At 33.7% G+C, this 20,375-nt stretch overlaps 1 protein-coding gene across 2 annotated transcripts in view; it reads right to left on the bottom strand.

Moving 5' to 3' along the window:
• Positions 1-1,968: 1,968 nt before the first annotated feature.
• Positions 1,969-20,375, bottom strand: part of LOC123523103 (uncharacterized) — a 32,854-nt gene continuing 14,447 nt past the window's right edge. Inside the window, exons 1-2 of one of the 2 annotated variants that reach the window (XM_045300736.2) lie at positions 9,947-10,059; positions 1,969-9,542 (exon numbers count right to left, since the gene is read on the bottom strand). In XM_045300736.2, coding sequence (XP_045156671.1) covers positions 7,409-9,541 — 2,133 coding nt within the window. In that variant the 5' untranslated portion in view covers position 9,542; positions 9,947-10,059 and the 3' untranslated portion in view covers positions 1,969-7,408. Of the gene's footprint in view, positions 9,543-9,946; positions 10,060-20,375 lie in introns of those variants that run through there. The other variant, XM_045300735.2, reaches the window with a different exon arrangement.

Here is a 20,375-nt window from a genome sequence, read left to right as displayed (position 1 = left end):
CAATTACTGCTAATACTGAAGCAATTAACACAGTTAATGATAAAATAAAAAAAATAATAAATGATTTGGACTCTGTAGTTAAAATATCAGTTAAACAAGGAGAATCAGTCACTGCTAATACCCAAGTAATTACTGCTAATACTAAAGCAATAACCGCTAATGTCGGAGAAATTGCTACTAATGATGAAAAAATTTCTAATAATTGGGAAAAAATTATAGAAGTAAAAGATGCTTTCTTAAAACAAGAAACACAATTAGCTAGAACAAAGGCTACTGTTGACAATTTGCTTTCTTATAAAGTTGCTACAACAAAACGAATTGATGATTTAGCTGAAATAATTCTTAAACTTAAAAAGAAAGACAAAAAAATAGAAGAAAGGCTAGAGGAAGTGGGACGTGAAGTGTTTCTTTTTGAATACTATAATAACACTCTTTATGATTATGTAAAAATGAAAAAGTATTTTGACCGTGATGGTGACTGGATATATTCAACATATGAAGATATGACCGGTCTAAACTATTTAAATGCATTTCAATTAAGACCTGGAATTTTATTAGATTTTAAAGATTTTATACACATAAACCAACAATATGAATTAATTGAACAAAGGGTGCTTTTGAAGGGTGTGTTTAAGATCGAAAAAACCGGAACTTATATAATAGATATTAAATTTTTATTAACGGGAGCCAGGCCCATAGGTGAACCGGATAAACCGATTAAAAGCCCAATATCACATTTTATATTTAGGTTGTGGACTATTGAATATATTCCAGCCCTTGGTCCATTTAATTCATTTAATATTGTAAATATAGTAGCCAAGGACTTTGACACTGATCAGTTAATATCTATGTATAAGAAAAAAATTAAAGTTCATCTAACACAAGGAACAATGTTTGACATTCATCCTTATAACGATTCAAAATCTACAGAAATAACATTTTCGCTTTTGAGGGATAGTTACATCAAATTCTACATATCGGATGAACCTGTATCGAGTAATGTATTGGATGAACATGCATCGGGTATTGTATTTGATGAACCTGTATCGGATGAACATGTATAACCTGTATCGAATGAACATGCATTCCATGACAGAAACAAACTTTTGAATTAAAAGCTTAGTTAAAGTTTTAATTACTATGTGTACCCTAATAATATACTTACTAATTGAAAATAAGATCAAATACCTTACATTTTATTAATAAATATAATATAATATAATCTGCCAAAGTTTTGCCAAAGTTCTGCCAAGTGGCAGGAATGTGGCAGTGTCTGCCAAGTTGGCAGAAAAATGGCAGGCTTTTGATTGGCTGAATTTGTGGTTTCCCACATAACCATTTTTAAAAAATGCACTTGATTTACCTTTGACACTTATATTAAATCACATGTAAAACGTAAATCGATCACAAGGAAGTTTAAACGAATTGTACTACAAATGTAAACATATCGGTTTTATGAATGAAAATAAATCCAATAAAGCAGCACCGGTGTCGCTTTACATTGAGCCAATATTTGTTTAAACTCGTCTCTTCACAAACGATATTGATTGATAAACTTGTTAAAGAAAATGACACCGGTGTCGTTAGATTTTGAGGGTACAAGTGTACTGAGTGCAACCGAAGACTGTAGGTCTGACTGGGTTAAAGACCTCGAAGGTTTCAGCTTCGCGAGTTAGTATTATAAGTTTAGGGTTGGGTTAAGTGCTGGGTTTGAAACCTGTGGATTTTAAATTGTCCGGCATTGGTCAGTCTGGACCGGGGACTGAATCTTTTTTGGTTAAACCAAAGGTTTTCATTCGGTTTAACTAAAGATTTAAAAGATTTTTAGCTTGTATCTTTGATAAAACCTTGTGGGTTTTAAAGTGTCCAGCATTGGATTTTTTAGAATAGGGACAAGGGGTCAGGGGGGGGGGTTAAAATGCCAAAAACGCTATATTTAATACTACTCATCACCGGCTGTATGAGGAGTCGCCCTATCTTGCTGAAACCACATAGTGTCTAGACTGATACCCTTCTTTCGTAATGCTGGCACAAATTTACTTCTCAGGAATTTTAAGTAATGGTCCTTATTCACTGTTTCAACATTTCCTTCATTATCTTCAAAAAGAATTGACCATTAATTCCATTTACACTTAATGCAGCTCGCACTGCTTCTCAATATAAAGATCAGGTTTTTTCAGTTTTCCAAAATCTACAGTTCTTCTTATTAATCTGGGCATTTAGGTAAGAGTGTGACTGGTCTGATAACTAGATCTTATCAACAATATGGCTGTTCTCAATCATCCAGCTGGCAAATGACAGTCTACTTGTAATATATGTAGGTTTAAATGCTGTATTATGACGCTTCTTTTTTCATACATAATATTATGTAATGTGTCATAATAAATATAAAAAAACATTAGTCAATAAAAACACAATATGTTAAAAATTTTGACTTTCATAGTCAAATTTAGTATCAAAATAATTGTCTTTAAATCAGGATTATGTTTTTCATAATTTCAATATTCAATTTTGAACTTTGTTCCAAAGATCTTAAAACTCACAAAAAATTCTTATATATTTTTCTTAAAATATTGTCTGGTATGTAAGGCAGCTTTTTAATCCTGGAATGTTGTTACTGTCTCATGGCTTCCATTAGCACCTTTAATTCTGTTAAGGATTTTTGTCTTTAGAATAGGCTTTCAGCTTTGTATAAGTTGATAAGTTATCGCCTTGTTAGGTATTAAGTTAAATTGGTGTAAATACCTTCAAACCAAGAAGTTCTCAAATTCTATGGCACCTCCCACTCTGTACCATGTGATTAAATCAGACCAATAATATTTAACTATTTGTTTCAATGAACCAATCATCTATGAAAATGATAAGTAACATTTTGATTGGTTATTTAGTTTTTTTAAGTTTGAGTTATGGAACTCTAGTATTCAAGAGGGTTGATTCTGGACCTCCAGACAGTAAAAATGTGAAAAGAGTTGATTCTGGACCTCCAGACAGTTAACATATAAAGAGAATGGTTCTGGACCTCCAGACTCTAAAAATGTGAAGAGTTTTATTCTGGACCCCAGAGATTTTATATGTTAAAAGAGTTGATTTTGGACCTCCAGACAAACTAAATATTGGACATCCAGTGTGTTGAGAAAGTTCTTGTATTTGGACGTTGTTTAAGTTTAATTGTGGATCTCCATGTTTGTTGTTAAAATTGAATATTCAGGATATCCTGTGAACATTATTGGACAGTCTTTTAATAAACATCAAAAACATAATCTTGTTGGAACTGCATCCCACACTCTGACCTTCGTATTCTTAACACTTTATAATAGCTGCATAATAGAAATAGTATAAGGTTTCAGTTTTAAATCATATTTCAGCATTCTAAAGACACTTGTAAAGCTTGCAGAATTAGTAATATTACCTAATATCTTACGAACAGATTTTGTGGCGATTCATGATTAACAGTCTTAACTTGTTTAATGTTTTCAGCCATTCGCACTGATCTTGGACGTCCAGGCTTTCTATGTCTTCCATCATCTACTGACCCTGTACCTTCCAACCTTCGTACAATTCTTTGGACCTGTTTTTTGTCCATGTTTCCTAATCTAGGGTACTTCTTTTTCATAGCTCTGATTAATCTGAAAATTATTAATTTCTTCGGACCTTTATCAAAAAATATTACTTACAGCGGACTATTTTCCGAATCGAAGTCATGTCCGCTTTCATATGTGAGGCACTTCGTTATAATTTTTAACAACAATTACAAATACAAAATGAATTAATAAAGTCACATATAAACTGACTGAAACTGAAAGTGTAGTTGTAATACAACATTCTACTTGTTCATTACATTATGAGATGAGTCGTATGTAATTCAACAATAACTTTCTTATTTGAAATTTTTCATCTTTATTTTAGTGAGCATTCCTTTGTGTACTAATAACCGTCAAACAGTATCCATTTCATGTACAGAAACTTTTACTCTTTGCCGATATATTTTATCATACCCCATCCACTTTTTCTCATTTCAAAGTCTGTCTTCCCTTAAGTATACAGGGATATGATCAAGCCAAGTTCAATTTATGTTACAATCTTCCAATATTTAGCAAAATCATGGCTCTTTTCTGACATAAAAGTTTGCAAAATGATGTCTGTTCAAGAACTTTTGAAAGGATAGGTACACAGGTATATGATTATAAAATACAAGTTGAATTTGATTTTGATTACAATCCTAAAATTTATTGCGGAGTGATGGCCCTTTTCAACTTAAAATTTGTAAAAAAAAATTCATATAGGAAGGTAGGTTTACTTGGGAATTTTATAATCTGCAGGAAAGCTTACATTTCTAGTATTTTGAACATTGTTGGCATACTTTTCTGATATTAAAGAGAAAGATAGAATATTTGTTTGGTTTTCTGTGATTATGGAATAGAAATAAGACAATTTTTGGCCTGGTTGCAAGATAAGGGATGTAATAATATTTTTTTAAAATTTGATTTTCTATCTATCAATTGCAGCTAAATATATATTTGTCGATGTAAATATTTGACAATTAAAACAATTTACGTTGACAAATATAACGCAGAAGTTCTTATAATCACATCATTTCTAAGGCAAAGTATATTTATCAAAGGTAGGTATATGCTTAAACAACATTACATTGACCTGGACAGGAAAATTAAATTTTAAAACTACCTAAGTGCATTAAGCAGACAGTGAACACAAACACGTGTAAATGACCATTTATTAAACTTTTACCAGATCCATTACTTGATCAAAATCTTATTAAAAACCTTGTCAAAATTATAATCAAATATGTTTGAAGCAATTTGAGTAATCTTATATATAAAGATAAAATAGATTCATAGAAATGAGTACTGTTTATAATAAAACTATTTATATTTTCTAATTTTCATATTTAATCTACAAAATGAAGTTTGTGTATTGCAGATTTAATGTTATTTAGACTTTTTATGTTAGAACATGTGAAGAAGTGAGACTAAGAGATGTTCTGATTTTTTTTAGAATCATTTTTATACTTCTGATTCAATAATGTTGATGTGTGGGTGAATGTTTTATGTATTCTTTAAAAGGTTAACAGTAAAATAGAAAAAGTGGAAACTTCACAGGTCGCTCAACACGACAAAAACGATAGTGTTGCAGGCTCGGTTTGATTGAGCCTGTTCATGGACGGTAGTGGAAATGCATGCTACCGTCCAAGCCCTCTAGCCTCGGGCTGAGCAGACACTCAACATTTACAAACGCTAAAAGTACAAAAAGCAATTAAGAGACATTCGCAGATGTATTCAAACGGTGGTGAACATGGAACCTTCAATGATACACTGGCTGTGGCGTGTAATTCCATGAAAAGCGGCGTTTGGTCCCCAGATAAAGTAATGGGTTTGCCCCAAACGAGAAAACAATGGGCAGAACTAAACAAACTGGAATTTAGAAAGGGGATCTGAGGTTATGGAGCCTGCATATCACAGGAAAACTTATGTAAACCTTAAAACGTCTGATGTAAACCTTACATCATCTCCACAAATTTGATTATTTTATTTTTAACTGTTGAAACTTAAATCTACATTCTTAAAGAAACATTAATGACAAAGTCTGTGTGGTGATAGCTGTTATAGTCCTCATGAGTTTACGACAGAATTTGTTTATTAATAATAATATAGTATAGGAGGGGTCACCATGTCGGTCCTACAGTTTTCCTACAGTTGATGGAATAAGGTCAGTAATTCGGTCGAAAATCTGCTTTTGTGAAAGAATTCCAAAGTAAATAGACCCTAATTTTTCCATTTGTTGCACAAACTCGTGTAAAACGAGTGTTTTGATCACAAGTTTTCACTGCTAGGAAACATTCTGCATGAAATGAGACGGGTTTCACGTTTAAACACCCCATATAGCAAGTTTTTATTTTGCAAATCGAAACCGAAAGTAGGGGGATGGACAAGAGTAAATATGCGCCATTTGTATGGTAGCAGTCCACAACTGACTTTTGGTGGAATTATAAATCTTTAGCAAAAATTTGATTTCCCATGGCTATTTTCTAAAATAATGAATGTATTAAATTCAATTTTGGTACACAGATATGTGATTATAAAATAAAGGTCAAGTTTGATTTTGGTTTCACTTACAACATGGTCACACACGTGATTGTTAAGTTTACAGCTACAAGATCAGTTACAATCTTTAACACAATTTTTATTATTTCATGTTTTCTCAGGTAAATACGAAACACACACAAAAAATGATAAAACTGACTACGAATCTAAGAACACAACGTTATAGCACATATATCTTAGGGCCTGACAATTAGATCACATCCAATGAACTTAGAGTAAAACATCTTTGATTGACATTTTATGTTAAGTAATAATTTGTATGATATAACAAATCACGTACTTATTAGAATATTGATTAGGTAGACATCTTATATATAAAGAATTAACATATTTATAAAGCTACTAATTATGAATGAAAACGTTCTTGATAAAGATTCGGAAATTTAAGACAAATGTTAGTAAAGAACCTGATTAATCACTTGTTTACAATTTCTTAAATAGAATTCGTGATCCGGCAAATTGGTTAAATGTAGAATTTTAAGGCAATTTATACAAAGTGATGTCAGACATCCTGTGGGGTTCAACGAGCCACACAACATTAAGTTCCCTTTCATTATATTATTTCTAGCCTAAAGTTGTAAAATTCTTACAAAAGTAATATTACCTGAATAAAGACATATACTACTAAGAAAAAATGCATGACTACAATTCATATTAATTTTAAGCTGCTTAGATACATTGAATTTACATTTGTTTTGCAGTTGCTAGAAATTCCTGGAAAATAGTCCTTATAAAGATAAAAACTGCCCTTTGCTTCTCATCCTGTTTCCAAAGACAGCGGTCGGTCTTGTATTGTAGGAAGCATTTGATGCTTGATCCTCTTGTTTCATTCATTGTCCAAATAGATTTAAAGCTGTTTCCCTGTGTCCAAGGTTTGGTTCCTGGTAAGTAGTTCTGATAAGGATGGAAAGTGTCCTTTGCTTGTCGTCTTGTCTTCCAAGATAGTGGAAGGTTTTGTGTTGTATGACGCACAATTTTTTATGAAATTTCATTGGAATGATTAGTTCTGAGTTCGGTCATTTGCCAGAATAGATAGAAGCTAAGATATATGGAACTTAGCAGCATTGTGTCTTCCCTTTACATTTAGGGATAAAGAATAACAATGTAAAGCATCTATTGCTTGGTTCTTCTGTTTCATACATTATCCAAGGAGACATACGGCTGTTTCCCTGTGTCCAAGGTTTGGTTCCTGGTCAATAGTCCTGATAGGGTTGGAAAGTGTTCTTTGCTTCTCATACCAAGATAGTGGTACGTCTCGTATTGTAGAAAGTTCATTCTTTCGTGAACTTTCACTGGAATGCTTGGTTCTGGGCTCGGGCATTTATCAGAGTAGATAGAAGCCTACATATATGGATCTTAGCAGCATTGCTTCTTCCCCTTACGTTTAGGGATAATGAATAACAATTTAAAGCATCTGTTGGTCGGACTTCTTGTTCCATACACTGTCCAAGTATATTTAGAGCTGTCTCCCTGTGAGCAAGGTTTGGTTCCTGGTCAATAGTCCTGATAAGGTTGGAAAGTGCTCTTTCTTTGTCATCTTGTCTCCCAAGATTGCTGTAGGTCTTGTATTGTAGAAAATACAGGTAAGGGAGAGAATCCACCACTGCCCAGTTCATCCAGATGTCCGAAAAAACTCTTACAGCAAGGTCCTCTCCTGTAGATCTGAACAGTTCGTACTTTAGTTCAACCGGAATGCAGTTGATTTCACATTTCAGAAATATGACACAAGATGCTGTAACATACTGCAGAGCTTCATCACTGTGATTGTCACATATTTCATTGAATCTTTCTCTTAGATAATGACCGATGCAAGTATAGCAAGAACAAACAGGCTCAACAATGTTTGGGTCATAGTTTGCTTCAATATCTGAGAGCACAATTTTAGTTCTGTTGAAGTCACCTTTACAGTAAAACATGGATGCTAGCTTCAGTTTACTAGAAGCAACATCTGTGTTCAGACCCATTGAGAGCCTGACGAGAGCTTCTGTTGATATACCCTTGTATTGTTGAATGTCGAGGGATGCCAGGACAGATCCCAGTGTTATACATAATCGTGGTGCAAGAAGTCTGCAAGCTGTTTTCTTCAATCCTTGACATTGATTAGAAATAATAGCAAGTTTTAAAATACGATTCAATAATATTTGTATAGCTTCTTCATTACTGCTGTTGCTAACAGGAATTAGACAAGCTTCTATGCTACTATTTATCATTCGTGCAATTGTTTTGAATAAGTCTCCTGAAACAATGCCACTTGTCGTCTTGAATGAAGATAAGTTATTCAACTTCAGCAAAAGCCTTTCACCAAGAGCATCACATTCGATCCCTAGTAATGCTGTTCCTTCACTGTTTATAATATTCTGAAGTATTTCAAGAATGCGAGGTTTAGACTCTTGAGTAATATGTCCTGCCATCAAATTATTCCCAGGTATGATGAAATGTGGACAGTTTTCATTCAGAGTACTGGTGTACAGGACATATAAACAAAATGATAGACAAACAAGTAAGTTTTTTTCTCGCCAAAAATTAGAATGTGTATTTGCAATTAGTTTGAATAGAACTGTTTTACACATGAAACTTGTAATGGTATTATCATAGAGAGGCTTAATGTAAGTTTTTAATATCATCTTCATCAACACATAGCACCGAATCTGTGTGATATTGAGATTAAACATTAAACACCTTTCTGCTAGAGATGTTGATATTCTCCATTCAGTATCCTCATTCTCACTGCTCTTGCTTCCGACTCCAACAACAAAACACCCAGTGCTGCTACAATATCTCTTCATATCATCTAAAGGCCACTGACCTACACCTTGCTGGTTTAACCATTGTTGAGCTTGTAGAGGCCATGATTTGCAGGGTAAAGCACCAACCATGTCTATGTCATGAACCCCGGTTTGTCCAGTTCGTGTATATGCTGGACCATTGCGTACTCCTTCTGGAAGAAAATCTGTTCCATTTGCTATTATTGCAGACGCTATTTTATTGCTTAGTAATATTCTTCCAGCCCTTTCCCTGTTAAAGAGATTATAATATACAAAATTTTGCGGAAGAGGGACATCGTCTCTCAGACACTGTAGCAAACAGTAACCAGGTGGTACAGTCTCATCATTAATCATCAGTAGATTTTGTTTACCAGGCTGCCAATCACTTAAGTCTTGTAATATCTTAAAGTTATTTAAACACACAAGAAAGTCAATGTCTGAACGAAGGCCCAATGTAGTTGTTCCTTCTGACTTACTACCTAATAAAAAGAATGTTTGCCTTGTACCCGTTAGTTTATGACTACAGTATTGCATACATTCCATGAGCATCCATGTTCTTCTTCTCTTCTCAACATTCCTCTCATGCACTCCTATATCAGCAAGAACCTCTGACAGTCTCACTGACACAGTTTGTGTATAATCTGATGCTTGAAACATTCTGAAAATATATCAAAGTAACCTTCATACATGTAGTATTAAAATTCTACAGTTCTTGGTTAACATTAATGGTCAAATATTTGTTTGAGGAACTTGTGTGGAATATGACAAAAAAATCATGTGATAATGATTAAGCTTAATAGCTAGATTTTTCTAATTGTAAATTACTAGAGCGTTCAGTTTGTTACAAACTTTTTCATATTTAATATAACTATGCTGCCTGAGAGAGGTCAAAATGTCGAAAAGGTCACATTAAAAGTTTATAATAAATACAACCTAAAATTTTATGAAAGTGGATCTAGATTGTTTTGTTTTGCTATGATATTAGCAAATTGATTATATATCTCTCCTAATGTTCTGACTAATATCAAATAGACCACATGTAAAATATGTGAAAATAAATACCTTTGTTTTAGTTTAAGTTGGCATTCTTCAAATTCCTACTGATGTTTTAATTGGCAATGCGTAGTTATGGTCTATATCTGTATGTTATTACTTGTTTAAATTGTGTAGTTACCGTCTATATTTATAGGTTAATGGGAATATATTTTTTACTTCCTCTTTCTGTTTTAACAGGAAGATGACTCTAATATTTAATTCGTATTTACCTGTCAGTAGTAACTTCCCTTAAAATAATGCAACTTTTATTTGTTTCTCTTTTTTGCCAATGAGAGTTTTGAATAAAAGATAAAAATTTGATATATGTGTTGAATAGTCCGAGAGAAAAGTCAATAAAACATGTTTTTAACATTTTCAGGATCTGAACTTATTATGTCTCCTACAGATTGTGTGGGGAGACATATTGCTGTTGTGATGTCCGTCTGTCTGTTTTCTGATTCATTTATTTTCAGCAGTTAAAGTCTTTGATTCATTAGCTTTTATGATGATTAGCCAGTTGTCTTATGTTAGTTGGCAGAATTCCACATAACGTTACAGGAGTGGTCAGTTCCAAGTCTCATTGTGCATATTACAGGCATGTTCCGGTTTAGTCATTTTCAGGTGAATTATTGCCCTTGATTTGTCATTCTTTACCTTGTCGTCACAATTGCTTTGACACTACTAGAAGGAATTATGAACAGCAAATTTCACCGAAATGATTATTGCCAAGCCTAGTTATGCATTCGTCAAAGTCTTTGATGTTTTGGACACTTCTCTTATATAATACAGTGGAATTCCTACAAACTAGTGTAGAGTCTTAATATGTATATTATTAGAATGTTCATTGATTTTCAGGGAAGTTATGGTCCTTTATTTTGAAATTTTATGATGTTTGGCAACTTCTCTTACACCATTGTGCAGATTCCCACCAAACATTACAAGATTTATCATTGCCATGTTCTGGTTCATTAATTTTCAATCACGCAGATTTATTGCCCTTGATTTCTTATATTTTACAGTGTTTACTCTACTTGCTGTATACCATTGGGCTGAATATCACCAAGTCTCACAAATGATGTCTTTGCTACTTCTCCTATTCCTCTGGTTGGAGTTACACCAAACTATATAAGAGTATCACAGTCAAACCTGGTTGTGTATATCGTTGGAGTTATGGTTGAGTGATTCTCACTGGAGATATGACACGTAATTTGAGGCATTTTAAATTTCTACGTGGCACGTTACTGTTCAGTGCTGACCTATTTTGGATGATGTCTCAACACAACAACAGCTATGTACAGTGGCGAATGGATCAGAGAAACACCCAAGATCCATACAGGTCTGAAGCAACAGCTAATGAGATCGAGCCATGGTTGGAATGGAAATCCTTATGGGATAAACCAACTTCCAGATGCATTGATGTACTGGTCGAAAAATCCGTTCATTGGGAGTGCTGGTATACAAGAAGTTATGACTGCTAACAGATAAAGCCCGCCCGCTTAGCTCAGTAGGTAAGAGCGTTGGTCTACGGACCGCTGGGTCGCGAGTTCGATCCTCGGGCGGGGCGTATGTTCTCCGTGACTATTTGATAAACGACATTGTGTCTGAAATCATTAGTCCTCCACCTCTGATAATTCATGTGGGGAAGTTGGCAGTTACTTGCGGAGAACAGGTTTGTACTGGTACAGAATCCAGGAACACTGGTTAGGTTAACTGCCCGCCGTTACATGACTGAAATACTGTTGAAAAACGGCGTTAAACCCAAAACAAACAAAAAAAAAGCTAACAGATAAAAAATACATGAATGAGTATATATAGAAATTTAACTTTAGTTCATTTTGATGAAAAGTTTTTTCACGCAAGAAGACTTAAAAATGATGAATAAAGAAATAACATTGAACTTTTTACTGTCGGTAAAGTTTGAAACATATGGAAAGATGTACAAACATCTCAGCTTACTATGCATAAACAGAAATAAAATTTTATAGTAAACATAATCTTTAAGTTAATGATAATTCACTCCTTTTCATGTGCCAAAAGCTGAAGCAGTATTTTACGTCTGCGAAAGAAGAGTCAGTGCGGGGGCATTCAGATTATGACAGACTTTACCAGGTCTGACCCATTATTGATCATGTTTCTGCCAGCTTCCTGGAATGATATGACGTAAGGAGGGAGGGATGTTTCTGTCAATGAGGCTATGATCAAATGCACAGACATTTCAGACAGTACATGCCCGCAAAGCCTATAAAGAGAGAAATAAAAATCAGGATGGCTTTTGATTCAAATCCTTTATACTTGTCGAGATTTCAGGTATACCTGGGACGCAATTCTAATTGGATTGAACGTGCACTCGGATATACTAGTAATGCTGTAATAAACCTAACAAACAATCTACATGGATCTGGCCGACATATAAACTTTGATAACTTTTTTCACAAGTATTCCTCTACTTGAAAATCTGCATAATAATGGACTTTATGATTGTGGAACTGTAAGAGGAAATAAGAAAGGTTTTCCGCAAGAGTTAAAAAAAGACTAGAGAAATGAAAAACCACGGAGAGTTCATAGTGATGCAAAACGAACGTAGCAACCTAACTGCCACTTTGTGGAAGGACAAACGTCTTGTTCACCATCTTTCTACACTCAACCAGCCAGATGATGTTCATCCAGCTCAAAAACGGTTCGGTCAAAACCTTATACAACTTCGGCAATCTTCAACTGTACACACCAGCTGCGCATGAATTACAATGTTGAACGTAACTCTAAAAAATGGTGGAGATACTTGTGTTGGTTTTTGGCGAACTGCCACGCTATGAATGCCTTCATTTTTGTATAAGCATTACTCTAGGCGTCAAACATTTGCTCATTTGGACTTCAGTATTGAGCTTGCCGTGGACTTAATTGCAGGATGTTCAAGTAGGAAATGAAGGGCATCATACGTGGACCATGTTGGTCTGGTATATGCAGAGAACATAAACGGACATATCAATTGTGTAGTAAACAGACCAAAAGGAAGATGTCGTTATCATCTCAAACACATGAGTGGTGTGAGGAAAGGAACTGTTTTGGCTGCACAGTATGCAAAGTGCATTTGTGCAATAATGCCTGTCATGCCAGGTTTCACAACTTGTGAATGCTTGGATTATAACAGGTGATATAAACAGGTGTGCATTCATAAAGGAGTGAGGAAATGACGCTGTATGGAAAAACCTTTCCTTATCCAGTATACAATCATATATATATGTATATATGAAAATGTTATTAAAAAATTCTATATTCTGGGCATTTCGATAGAACTGTTTAAAAAGTTAGTATTTTTTACAATACCATTAAAGGACAAAATGATAATTGTAATAAATTTCCCATATTTTCCTTTTTCAAGTTTGTTAATATTTTATTTTGTAAAAGCAATTCTAGATCCAATACAGTATTTGTGGACACTTTTAGTGTTAACTGAACATCAAAAAAATTATTTCAAAGTATCTTTTTAGATGTGATATACCATGTTTTATTTAGACTTAAGTGCATATATGTTGTGTTTTTATTATTAATTAATATATTGAAAATAATAAAGTAAAATCACAGTTTAGTGTAAATTTTTTAATTCTTCCACTTTAACACCTTACTTTGAAATAACTAAACCAGGTAGAAAGAAGTGGAAAAAAAACACATTTAAAAGCCAGATTTATAAGAAATATTTTACATTAATATGATACCTTTCCAATGAGCTGAAAAGACTATAATAATAAGGTTCTAACATAGGTGTCAAATTTATGAGATTGCTGTAATATTGCTTCACTTTCATGAAATGATCACTGCACTAATTTAGTTTCTAAATAGCTGTTGATATTTCATTTTTACTAAATATTTTTGTAAATTACACATATTGTTTAAGGCCCACCCGCTTAGCTCAGTAAAGAGAACGCAGATCTACGGATGTCGGGGTCGGGAGCTCGAGCCCTGGGCGAGGTGTATGTTCTCCTGTTCTCCTTGACGATTTGATAAAAGACATTGTGTCTGAAATCATTCGTCCTCAACCTTTGATTCATGTGGGGAAGTTGGCAGTTACTTGCGGAGATCAGGTTTGTACTGGTGCAGAATCCAAGAACACTGGTTAGGTTAATTGCCCGCCTTTACATAACTGAAATACTGTTGAAAAACGGCGTTAAACCCAAAAACAAAGCATATTGTTTGAATATGATTAATCGTCATATGAATATATTTATTTTATAAATCAATATTATATGCAAAAGAAATAAATTTATTTGAAGTAATTTTTCTTTGTAAATATTGTATTTGTTTTATTTCCGCTAACATTTGATAAAGCTGTACCAGATAGAAAATAAGAAAAACATCTAGTCAGTTTTATTAGCAACATTTCATACATTGACATGAACACTGTCAAATGAATAGAAAATGTTTTAATAATACATTTCCTAACATATGTGTCAAATTTTTCAAATTCCACTAATTACCCCTTTGCACACAGTGCAGATAATAAACTGATAAGACAGTATTGATTATTGATTACTTGTCGTAATATGGGTAATAGATAGCTGATAAGGCTATATATCTATGCAGTAATAGGTTAATGTTTCATATAATTTCAACTAAATCCGAAATGTTTTGTCTTTCATATTCCTTATCAACTCCGTCATACTGTTTTGAAATATACAACCTTATTCAGTTTGAAATAAATTACTTATCTGCTATTACGTTTACTTAACAGCTATAAAAATACTTACTTTGAATTTCAAGTTTGATGTAATTGCTTTGCATGAGATTGATAGAAAACCTTCAGAAATGAGGTGTGTTATCTGTGATGCTAATCAAAGTACTGAAAGTACAGAAAGGCTGGCTACCACAAAACACTGCGGGAAAGATGTTTGCAAAATCTTAGATGTAATGGGTTCTCCATGTCAAGCTTAGGCGAGCATAGGGTATTGTTGTGTTGAACCATCTTGGTTAACTTGTGAAGGTAGTGTAAGGACATTACAGATTATAGATGGTGAGAAAAATACATTGTGTTTGCTTCATTGGTGATACAAATGACACATAATTCTCACTTGGGAATCTGAAACCGCAAAAGTTAAATTCTTAAAAAGTCAGGTTCCGAGAACGTAATCCAATAAAACCACATAGGATAACGAGTGAAATTCATTGCTTATTCGAGAAACCTAGTTTTTCAAATGTTAACCATGGTGTACGATCGATATATTAGAATTAAAAAAATCAACTATGGATTCCGGCCGTGAACCTATATTTACGAGTTTACTAGCATGAACCCTATTTACGACCGTGTGCCTAGGTTTATGATCGTGAACCATAGTTTACGGACGTGACATTGAATGGAAATTGTCCAATAATAACTTAAACCCAGCTTCACAGTCGAAAAACTAGGTTTAACTATGGATTAACTAGGTTTTTTGAACGTAAAAGCATGTAAACCTATTCTTTCGAGCAAAAACATAGGATTACTTCGTAAACCATAGTTCATGCTTGTAAGTGTAGGTTCACGTTGAACACCCAAGTTAAAGTTTAATCGAGAAACCTAGTTTATCGGACGTAAACATGGGTTCAAGAGAGTAAACTAGTTTACGCCTGTTATCCAGTGTTTTCGCTCGAAAATTTATGTTAGTATTCGATTATCCTAATTTTTCGACCAAGAATGTAATTATTGGATAATTTGATTACCATTGTATACGGACGTGAACCTATGTTTACGACAATGAACTTGGGTTTACGAACGTTAACCATAGTTTACGAACGTGAACCTAGGTTTACGTTCGATAAACTTGGTTTCTCGAACAAAACTATGATTTTTTGTCATTATCCTATGTTCACGAGCGTGAACCTATGTTTACGGTCGTAAACATATGTTCACGGTCGTAAACCTAAGTTCTCGATCGTTAACATATGTTCACGTTCGTAAACTATGGTTTACACTCGTGAACCCTGGTTTACTCACGTAAACATAGATTCACGCTCGTGAACTTAGAATAACGACCAAAATTCAAAGTTCAAACCTGGGCATGTTTCCGCTCGAAAATATGGGTAAGTATTAGGAAAACCTGGTTTTACGTTCGAAAAACCTAGTTTATCGATTGTTAATCCTAGGTTAGCGACCGTGAACCTGGGTTCACGTTATTATTGTACAATTGGCGTGCCATAACCGTTTATATATGTTCCTAAAGAAGCGATAATAAACACTGAGGGACATAATATTAGATAATATAAAGGTAACAAACACAACATCTATATTTCGATATGCAATCCACCGCCGCACCCACCCACCCACACATCATGAATGAATGTATGAACACTGATCAGATGGGGTGATTTTCTTGTCGGTATGAGGGAAATTTTGGGCTCGAATCCCGCTACAAACCGAACTGTTAATGATTATTGTCTAGTCATGTTCCTTCCCTAATACGATGGTTAGGAAATGTGACGTACACGTAATAATGTACTCCTTTTTTTGGTGAGTATTCAATTCCTGCCATGAGATTACTGTAACAAATTTTTCAGGAGGGCGTAGGTTCAAGCCCTTCTAGGACCAAACTTTGTTCATTATATTTCTTTTTTCAAGTAAGACAAACTGTTGTTGTTTTGTTGTTGTTGTTGTTGTTGTTGTTGTTTTTTTTTTTTTTTTTTTTTTTTTTTTTTTTTTTTTTCAAGACTTATTATCATTGAACTGTCGTACAAAAGCGAAAATGTTTTATTTGACTAGCCATTTCTTGCTGTTTAAAATGAATTTAACCTGAATGGTGAATGTTTAGACATCTTTGAAAATATTTAGTTACAATTGTAACAGTTCTTAATTTTGCATCTATTCTTTAGTTTACAAAGTTTGGAAGAAATGTAGGTAGGTTTGTTTTACTTCTGTCCTATAGTTCTTTACGAATGCAAAGAGCAAGGCCATAATTTTTAAGAGCTTAATTTCTGTCTGATTAAATCCTTTCACTCGAGGCTCCCCAGAAAAATTGCTATCGACAATTTGATTTTGTGTTTTACAAATGTTACACAATACTTTGAGGCTTCATTTAGAAATATATTTGGTAAAATGAATTCTTTGCGATCGTTTTGCGCAATGGCTATCACTTTAAAATTTGTCTCTGTTTCAGCTGGAGGAAAAAACAACAACAACAACATAATTTATACAAAATTAACAAATAAAAACAACAATGAAAAAAAAAACACGGTAAAAGTCGTTTAAAGATGAGTCACAGTACGAGAATACGTTAACTTCAGGACTTTATCAAGTTAATGCAATTGGTAAACATACCAATACGGATCCACTATCCTAATATAACCTGAAAACAGTTGAAAACGTGTGTTTAAACAAAACTCGCTTACATCTATGCCCCCATACTTGTTACATTATATCTTTCAGTATTCGTCAGAATGTTTAAAACGAATTTAGTATAAAAATAACCTTAAAAAACTGCTGTTAAATCAAGTAATGCTATAGTTTCTATAGTAAATGTAAACATTATTTCTAGGTATATAACACGTAGAATGTGGTCTTTTTTCACGTTACTGTGGCAATTCCACGCAGCGATTACATCCCGTAGTACCTATAGCAAATGATCTGAAAGAATAGATTCTTAAAGCCCTAAATATAAGACCTGAGATAACTCATATCACTATAAGTTCGTGTTAATTGATATTTCATTTTTCTTGTCAGGTCGTCGAATAATGCACAGTATAACTCCTATCGACAATTGTTTCTCGGAACCAGCGTTTGTTTGATTAGCATTTATAGACCGAGGTCATAATCTATAACGAAGCGGTCAACAGTGATGAGTTACGAAAAAGTTCGATTCATACGGTTATTTCATTCATAGAGGCGAATTAATTTACCATCATTATGTGCATGTAATATTTTCTAATGTTATCTTTCAAGTATATACCGTTAGAAAAATAAATAATTATTATAACATGTTTGAGAAAATAGATCTGTTGAAACAGGTAAGTCTAACAATCTTTATACAACTCTATGGCAAAACTGATAAACGTGGAGGACTATTTGAATTGCGCATGAAATTATATTTTGTATTGTCAGTCTCAGCACCTGTTGAACTTTGTGGAAAACTCGATATATGGTTATAATAGTCTTGCGAATACCGCCAGCCTAAAAAACGATATAGATTGACATAGAAACTAATTGTTTTATTACTGCGGATGGGGCAGGTGTAGATATCTTTGAGGATATAAATTAAGGTAGAAGATTTTCCGGTGTTATAACCAGTTAGATTTACTGAAATATGTCTATAAACATATACAAAGTTAAATGGTATTTAATTGAAAGCGCTCAGTAATGAAATAGCTGGGGGTTTTTTATGTTTAAACATTCAAACTGTTTAAAATAATTTAGCACAAATTGAAATGTATATATATAAATGTTATTGTATCATCAACATTTTATGGGATCTTTTTTAAATATGTTTCTTAAAAATTTAATGTGTACCAAAATAAACAACGTAGTGTCAAAATTCATATTCCATCCCATTATTATGTGGAATATACTGATAAATGCTAGAATTAGATGATTTACAATCACTGCATATTGGATACAGACAACTTATGAAATGAGGTTTGTCTGGCATTTGGTTATCCGAGTTAAACAACCAATGAAATGACATATGTCTGATATTTTGTTTACAATTATCAGAAATGGTAGTATGTTTGAGGCTCACTTGGTGTGTTGTATTCTTCATGTGAGGTAGCCATCCAGCTGGCTTACAGAAGATTGGTGGTTCTACCCAAGTGCCTGCCTGTGATGAATAATGCACAGAGGGACACCTTGGGTTTTACTCCATAATGAAAATTCGCCATATGACCTTTAACTGTTGGTGTGATGTTAAACCCAACAACAACAAAAAAAATCAAATAGTTCCATTCAGTCAGGAATGTTTACTTGAGCCTTGTCTGGTGTGTTTTCTTCTTGAATTCAGAGTTTACAGAAAATATGTATAATTTAGACAGGTTATGGAATTAAGAAATGAAAAACATGATTATGAAGTTTCCACCGACAACTATTACAAGAGACAAAAATTTCTACTAAACTCCCCAGTATTGTTTTGTTCACGGTAGTGCACCACTTTGTACCTTAAAGATTGTTTTATATCTTGTATTCTATTTGTTCCCTATATATTACTGTTTTAATGTCATAACAGGAAGACTGCTTAAAAACTATAATATTGCCAACATAACATACATTTTCACGTCTCCTCCAACTGAGGGAGACATATTGTTTTATTATTCAAATCATTAACCCAGAGTCATCAACCTCAAGTGATTGTTAATCAGCACGGAAGCAGTGCACCAGGAGTTTTAATTCGGATTTTAAACAATCGGACCAGAATTATGGCCTTTGACTTAGTCTAAAATAGGCATAAAGAGGGCCTATGTTTGTGTTGCATGTCTCTCAAAAGGTATTTGACCCTGTATTATGAAACATTACAGGAATATTATTTAGTGTGTGAAGTTGTGCATCTGTGGTTTTGTAAGAGATATCACTCCATTAAACCAGAAATATGGCACTTAAGTAAGTACAAAATATGCACAAAAAGGTATGAAATTTCTGTCGCACATATCTAAAAAAGTATATTACATAGAATCATGAAGCACTATAGGAACATTATTCAGCATGTGAAGTTTTGCAAATAGGATTTTGGTCAGGATTTTTATCAGTCAGACCAAAGTTTTGCATAAATGGGATACAAGTTTGTGTCACTTGTATCTCAAAAAGTATTGACTCAAAGTCATAAAACATTTGGGGATTGTTATAAGGCATGTGAAGTTGAGTTGTGCACCTGGTGTTCTGTTGTGGATATCACTCAGCCAGATTGGAGTTATGGTCCTTGACTTAGTGAAAAATACACATAAGATGCTTGTGCTGCATATATCTTAAAAACAGTCTTCCTAGAGTCATGAAATCATGTAGGAATATTATTCAGCATATGAATTTGTGCACCTAAGTTTTTGGGCTTTTTTTTCCATTTTCTGGACCAGAGTTTTGGCCCTTGACTTAGTCAAAAAATAAAAGTTTGTGCTGCATGTGTGTCAAAATATACGTGACCTAGAGTAAACATTAGAGGATTGTTTTACAGCCTATGAAGTTTTGTATAGGTTGTTCTCTCTGGGATATTACTCGGCCAGGCTAGAGTTTTGGCACTTCACTAAGTGAAAAATACATGTACAGTTCTTAAGTTTGTGTTGCAAACAATTTAAAAATATTGAACCTTGGTTGTTTTTTTTTTTGTTTTTTTGTTTTTTTTTTTGTTTTGGGTTTAACGCCGTTTTTCAACAGTATTTCAGTCATGTAACGGCGGTCAGTTAACCTAACCAGTGTTCCTGGATTCTGTACCAGTACAAACCTGTTCTCCGCAAGTAACTGCCAACTTCCCCACATGAATCATCAGAGGTGGAGGACTAATGATTTCAGACACAATGT

This window comes from Mercenaria mercenaria, unplaced genomic scaffold, assembly GCF_021730395.1.
Source record: "Mercenaria mercenaria strain notata unplaced genomic scaffold, MADL_Memer_1 contig_4697, whole genome shotgun sequence".
NCBI classification, from domain to species: Eukaryota; Metazoa; Mollusca; class Bivalvia; order Venerida; family Veneridae; genus Mercenaria; species Mercenaria mercenaria.
The sequence above is the reverse complement of the archived record's forward strand: the minus strand, read 5'-3'. Positions and strand labels throughout refer to the sequence as shown.